The sequence below is a fragment of the Cervus canadensis genome, chromosome 20, assembly GCF_019320065.1.
Source record: "Cervus canadensis isolate Bull #8, Minnesota chromosome 20, ASM1932006v1, whole genome shotgun sequence".
Taxonomy (NCBI): domain Eukaryota; kingdom Metazoa; phylum Chordata; class Mammalia; order Artiodactyla; family Cervidae; genus Cervus; species Cervus canadensis.
In genome coordinates, this window is record NC_057405.1 from 46,181,057 (window position 1) to 46,188,367 (window position 7,311).

Consider the following 7,311-nt stretch of genomic DNA (forward strand, 5'->3'; position numbering starts at 1 on the left):
GATCCACTTATGTGCCTGCCGCCACTGGCCCTTGCTCCTTCTCAGAGGCGTTATTCTTGGTGATATGACTGTCTCCACCTCCCAAAGCGTACTCTTGGGTTTAATCTTGCTCGACCCCCTCTGTCCTCGACTCTGTCAGCTTCCTGTTGTGGCACATGTGTCTCGGGCCCCTTCTAATTCAGAAGATGTTGCTGGGCTCACGTGACAAATATTATGCTAGTATGCTGCTTATGAGTAATATTTTAATTTCTTATCCTTCTAAGGAATATTTTTTTTGAAAAAGATTTTGTTTTTCAAAAATACTGCCTTCACTTTGTGTTTCATAAACCATACCGTTTCCAAAGAAAACTAATACTTTAGGAGATTCCATGAAAAGAGTTTAAGAATTGTACAAGTCGTAAGGTCAGGAAATTTCAAAGCTGAGTGTGAACTTCAGGCTTTCTGACTATGAGCTCCACAAGCTTAACAGTTGTGCCTGGAACGGTATTTGGGTGTCTTACTAACAGTTCTTTATTTTTATTTATTTATTCTTTAATCAGAAGATAACTGCTTTACAATATTTTGTAAAGGTTTATTTTAAAACCTTTAAAAATAAAAATATTTAAAATTTTTAAAATTTTAAATTTTAAAAATATTTTACAGGTTTCTCCTGTACAACAACGCAGCTCAGCCACTTTGTTTAGTCATTGTTTAGTCATTAAGCATTATCCGACTCTTGTGCGACCCCATGGGCTGTAGCCCGCCAGGCTCCTCTGTCCAGGGCATTTCCCAGGCAAGAATACTGGAGTAGATTGCCATTTCCTTCTCCACTAATAGTTATTTATTCCAGGCCAAGTTTAGTAATTTTTTTTTTTCCTGTTTGCTAGGTTGCTTTCAAGATGTACTTAGGAATTACACCAAGTGTGACCTGTAACAACGCAAGCAGAAATGAATTTTCCCTGATTCTGGACAAGAATCCTCTGGTGGAGTTTGTGGAAGAGCTCCCCACTGGGCGGTCTTCTCTGTGCTACTGCAACTTACTCTGTGGGATTATCAGAGGGGCCCTGGAAATGGTAAGACACATACTGTATTTTGCCAGGTGTATAGTCATTTTCTGGGCTTCCCTGGTAGCTCAGTTAGTGAAGAATCCGCCTGCAATGCAGGAGACCCTGGTTCAGTTCCTGGGTTGGGAAGATCCCCTGGAGAAGGGATAGGCTACCCACTCCAGTATTCTTGGGCTTCTCTGGTGGTTCAGATGGTAAAGAATCTGCCTGCAATGTGGGAAACCTGGGTTCAATCCCTGGGTCAGGAAGATCCCCTGGAGGAGGGCATGGCAACCCACTCCAGTATTCTTGCCTGAAGAATCCCCATGGACAGAAGATCCTGGCAGGCTATAGTCCATGGGGTCGCAAAGATTTGGGCACGATTGAGCGACTAAGCATGACATAGCATTTATTATCTAGTGCTGGCTAACTACCCCCAAAAGGTAGCTGCTTAAAGCAACAAATATTTATTATCTGAGGACCAGAAACCTGGGACGGCCTTGCTAGGCGGCCATGGCTCAAAGCCTTTCACAGCGTAGTGCACGGGCAGTCAAGCCGCTGGTTGGAGCTGCAGTCTCTGAAGACTTGACTAAAGCTGGGAATCCACTTCCAGGCTCACTCACTGGCTTCAGTGCCTTGCTCACAGCTGGCTAGAGGCTTCCTGATCTCCTTGTCACATAGTCTCTGTAGTGATCTAATCACCATAGGCGCTGTCAATTCTGCTGGACTCTGGGGGGAACTACTTGAATGACAGGAGATGGGGTCACTGGGGGCCACTGGAGGCTTAGTTAAATCAAATCAAATCTAATCATTCATTGATTTAACTAAGATAGGGATCAGCCTCTGTGAAGCGCTGAGCATACAGAGAAGAATAAGACACAGTTGTTGCCTTCAAGTGTCTTTTGTCCAGTATAGGAGCCAAATGACTCAGGGTCATGGGAGGACCTGGGGTGGGACAGGGGTGGGGAGAGGGAAGCCTTCCTACGGAAACTGTGAGCTGACATTTGAAAGATGACAAAGCAGTTAGGTGAAGATCTTGGGGTAAGGGGAAAATAGTATTCCAGGTAAAAGGAGAACTATGTCCAAAAGCATACAAATTTTTGTTTCATTCAAGGGACAAAGAAGTTGAATTAATTCAGTGTGAATTGCATATAGATAGAGAAAAAAATCAAGTCTAAAAGAGAATAAAGAAGTCTCTTCAGTTTTCATGGATAACAATTGATTATATGTGCTGAATGACATATATGTGGTCCCATATACCCAAATAATTTCAATGTAGTCTTCTTATTTCAATTGATTTTCAGTTAAATTATGACAAATAGAAGAAGTATCTTATGAGAAAAAAATGAGAGTGCATTTAACTTCCATGTTTCAAAGTGCAGTGTACATCCTTTTACTGGGTGATCATAAAGGCATGGTTTTTGCACTCAAATAGCAAATAATTTTGCACACCGAAGTCTACGGTTTAACAAAGGCAAGCTGGTTCACCAAGGAATTCTTAGCGAGAGAGGGGAATGAGTCAGATAGAACTCAATAAGTATTAATTAGTAGACCCAGGCCTTTTCACTTATTTTCTTTTACTAGGTATTTTTGCTTATTTATCTTATTTATTCCTGTGACATAAAATAACTGAAAAGGCACTCTGTTGAGGGTAGGTCAGCACTTTTGTGAGTGTATTTTAACGAATAGAGAAGTAAGTCCCAAGGGTTTACTTCAATGTCTGAGAAATAAGAAATGCTTTATTATGGAAAAGAAGGCCTGGGTATCAAATATTCAAGTCCATAATTTCAACATTTAATTTTATACTTATAATTTATTTAGTTGGTGGTGTTTCGTAGTTCTCAAAGCCATAAGTGATTGCTAAATGTTGTTAGGACAAATGTTTATGTTGTTGAGCTAATGACAGAATGACTTATAGCAAGTCAGCTGGAGAAGATTCGTTTAAGAAGCCATTTATCCTTGGAAGTTTCTGTTTGGCAAGGCATGTTGGGTCAAGGCCATCTCAGAGTTGGGAATTTGTGTTCTTCCTGAGATGGATCCATCCTTTAGACCTATACTGTGAGCAAAAACAGGCCCACATTCTGGGTTTGCCGGAGAATCAGCCAGGATGATTTGAGCCTGTCCTGGACCACCCTTCTCTTTGCATACTCACACACACAGCTGACCGCAGCCAGAGCATCAGTGGCGGACGCACAGTGAAGAGCCCTTCATCCACAGAACAAGCCCTTTTTTATCATTCCACAAGGAAAGCGAGCTCTTTATGGGGTATAGCAAACTGAAAAATAGAAACATTTAAGAGTTTTTTAAAAAGCTGAATGATATAAGCCTGTCTTTTTTTTCTTCCTTTCCTAGGTTCATTTGGCGGCTGATGTTACATTCTTGCAAGACAGACTAAAAGGCGACAGTGTGACAGAAATAGGAATAACATTTCTGAAAAAGCTAGATGAGAAAAAATACAGACGGAAAAAATGAAGAAAAGCATGCAAAATGCCACAGGCTGGCTGGCTGAGGAGTTAATATTAGCTAAATATATATAGCCATATAAATTTTGAATTTCTTAAGCATGGGATTTAAAAGGCTTATAAATCAGCCAGAAATTTGAAATGCAGGGCACTAAGATTTAAAGCTGTTTTTTCTTTGCTTGTAAATCACACATTTTCAATCTCAAGTCCACAAGATTTCACATACAAATAACTCCTTGTAAGATAGTAAGCATGAATTCTACATATTATATAGTCTATTCTAAGAGAGTCTGTTTATTTCATTTACTTAAGGTAATGAAAAAGAAGTATACCACCTACACAGTTGGTGTATTTATCTCTTCTTATTGGAAAAATGGATGAAATGATATAAGATTCAGTATATAAAGATAGTTTCTAGACATGGTATATTGCATTCTTTATAGAAACAATATCAATTGCCACAATTTTCCGTAGTTTTATAAAGCTGTAGATATAGACTAAATATCTATAGCTATAGACTTTTCTCATATATTGGCTTGGCTTATAGCTTCAGCCTACTGAAATTGCTACTGGCTTATAATTATCAAGACAACCTATTTATTTGGATGCTAACTCTGAAATATTTTAAAATAACATTTAATTTTAATTAATTTAATTTTTAGATAGCTGGTACTAGCTAAATGCCTTCCTTTTCTCATGAAATATTGCTGTTGATCAGGCCAGGAAATAAGATGAGAGATAAATAATGTTCTTTGAGAATACTTTCTTATCTTCAGTTAGAAATTTTGGTGTCATTTTTATCACCTAAAAATTGAACAAAGTATATTCTGTGACCAGAACATACTTAAAATTCACAATGTACTGGATTAAATAAATGATAATCTTTACCAGACCATAAGCATATAGCAGTCCAGAATCTACTAGGCTCTGCAGAGAATTCAAATGATAAGTAAAAGTTACAGTTAGTGTGGCACCAACAGTTAAAGCTAGTGTAAATGATACAGTAGTGATAGAGCTCACCTAGTCTCAGGAACCTTAACATACAGACTCAGTTCTGTTTCTAATGCTCTCAGTGGCGCTGAGTGTTGAAACTGGTAGTGGCTTCAGGATGAGGTTTGTTCTCCATCCTTTTTTGTTTTCCTCGCCCTTGAGAGGGAGACAATTCTCTTGGCATTGAATTTATGTTATGAAAGGTGATCCATATAACCAAGAGAGTGGCTTGTTTGTATTCAATTGTTGCTCCTTCCTAAAAAATGAGAATCTAGAAAGTGCCATTCAATAAAATTATGAGACACATATATAAATTTTCTAATCAAATTCTTTACATTAAAAAATAAAAAGAAATCGGTAACATTAATTTTAATAATTTATATTATTTAGACTAGTTATCAAAATATTATTTTAATATTTAGCTAATATAAAAATTACTATAGATATTTTATATTCTTTTTTATACTAAATCTTTGAACTCTAGTGTGTATTTTACACTATCAGCACATGTCAATTCAATGCTAAATTTTCAAAGTTTACAGTGAAATGTAGTCCTACCAAAACAATCAGTGTTTAGCGTTGTTCGATAGCTTCAGTTTTAGTTTTTAAATCTAAATTAGTTAAAATTAAGCTACATTAAAAATTCCTTTCCTCGGTCACACTAGTCACATTGTAAGTGTTCAATAGCTATATGTGGCTTCAGTTGCTGTAATATGTAACACAGGTCCAGAATTTTCTGTCAAAGGGAATCGACCTGGGACACAAAGAATAAGTGGGGAGGATCCAGGTTCATGGAGAGGGAGAGAAGAGATGAATTGAAAAGATAAAAGATAAGGAGGGAGAAGATCCAAGATTCATGAAATGGTATCTCTCTGCAAATGGAGTGGGGATTCAAAAAAACAGAAACATTTCTTAGTAAAGGAAGGTTGCACACCACCTGCTGGGCTCCAAGTATATTTTCATTGCCTTTGTGTGAAGTTGAGTCTTTACACAAAGAATGTGGAAACTGCACAGCATAAACTACAGAGTTATATAATGTCTTTATTTCATAAGAGCTTTCACTCTGAACCCAAAACCTTGATCAATGCAGAGATTTCTATCATCTTGGCAAAGCCAAAAGGGAAGAAAGGTTTGGGACAGAGGGGTAATTTAGTGCTATTCAAATGACATCGTCAGATGGTTCCCCAGCTGTTTGCGGAGGAAGCCTGTCTCGGTTGCCTGTTAGCTATTTAAAGCTGCCGGGAATCAGACATATTTCTCTCAGCAGCCTGCTCATATATTTGTCTTCTCAAATCTCTCACTTGGAAGCTTGGATCTCTTTAGTTGCAATGGACTATCACGAATAAGTGGAAAGTTCCCTCTCCTCTTTGTTTATGAAGGACCAAAATAGAAATTCAGAAAACCAGATGCTTGACAAGCAAAGATGATATTAAAATTTTATAACCATAGAGGTCACTTTAACCAATATCTGCTCAATGTTAACACAGTAAGTGCTAGAAGATATATTATTCATTGCTTAGTGTCTCTCCATTTGGGACCATAGACTCTGGGTGGTTGTGATAGTTCACAGCCTCATCCACCAGCTACAGAGTCTAATCCATTTCTTCTCAGTAACACTGAAGCCGTCCCTGATGAAGGTGCCCTCCCAGCCCTAGGAACTTGGTATAACAAAGGATTCTCTCTTCAAAAAAGACAGCCAGCCGAGTTTCCTTTATACTTGGTTACATATTCCTTAAAGAATCAGTCCAGCTGCTTTACTTCCTTATTCTGGGAACCTTCCAGAACTTTAACTGGACATGACTAGTGGTCATCCTACAGTGGCTATGGCAAATAATCGGCAGATAGAAGAGAGATGCAGTCAGTATAAGGTACCTATTTGTGATCTGAGAAGGAAACATGAGGTCCTTATTCAATCAGCAATAGCTGCCCTAAAATTAAATTTAAAAAAAAAAAGCCATAGCCACAAAAAAGCAAAAATTTTATTTTTCAAGTGTTACCTTAAGAGAGGAGAGGTTAAACAAAGCACATCAACAGTTGGAAATACTTCACTAAAAAGAGTTAAGAAATAAATGTCCTAGGATAATTCCCTCTTCTCCCTTATACCCAGACTCTGTCTTTCCCAGTTAGATCTTTTTTTGCTTTTCTTCTTCCAGTTTCTTTTGTCTTTCACTTTTTAATTTCTTCTAGGAGCTCTAGTGCCACTGCATATACGTTTTCTTCCAAAGAATTGTCCCTACAACTCCTTTACTTCCTTTTTAAGTTCTCTCTGTCTCTATGTTTCATGTAATGGACATTTGTTGGCTGACTGTATTTACCCCTTGTAAAAGAATGACACGCTTCTATTCAGGTGCCTACCATTTTATGAGGCAATGTGTCTACTTCAGGGTAAGTCATCCACAGCCCCAGCTCCACTGCTATTACTTAGGCATAGTGGCTTTTTCCCAGGTTAAAATCTTGCCACCTAGATCCAAGCCAATCGGGACATGGCATTGGCCGGACCAGAATCACCACTGCTGACATAGGGAGGGGTCAAGACTGAATGGATTGAAGAGAAAAAAACCTGTCTGTTACATGAGGCAATAAATGTACTATATTCCTTAAGCAAACAGAGTTGGGTTTCTGTTAAAATAATGCAACAAAGTTCATGGCATGATAAATATGTGATAGGTCAGACAATTTGCAACACACTGGAGAATACCACAGAGAATAACTCTTTATCAATGCACTTTTTTACATGATTGAATGCTCAGTGGAATAAAATTTGGATGGACAATAGCTCTTTTCCTCACAGAGAGGAAAAGTTTACAGGACAGAGAATAGAACCTGAATTATAGTGT

The 7,311-nt window shown here is 38.1% G+C and overlaps 1 protein-coding gene across 2 annotated transcripts in view; it reads left to right on the forward strand.

Annotated features, from left to right (window-relative positions):
* The window catches only part of TRAPPC3L (trafficking protein particle complex subunit 3L), a 66,929-nt gene extending 59,849 nt beyond the window's left edge, over positions 1-7,080 (forward strand). For both annotated transcript variants that reach the window (XM_043439086.1, XM_043439085.1), the window contains 2 exons: positions 867-1,052; positions 3,375-7,080. In XM_043439086.1, coding sequence (XP_043295021.1) covers positions 867-1,052; positions 3,375-3,494 — 306 coding nt within the window. In that variant the 3' untranslated portion in view covers positions 3,495-7,080. The remainder of the gene's footprint in view (positions 1-866; positions 1,053-3,374) is intronic.
* Positions 7,081-7,311: the final 231 nt, after the last annotated feature.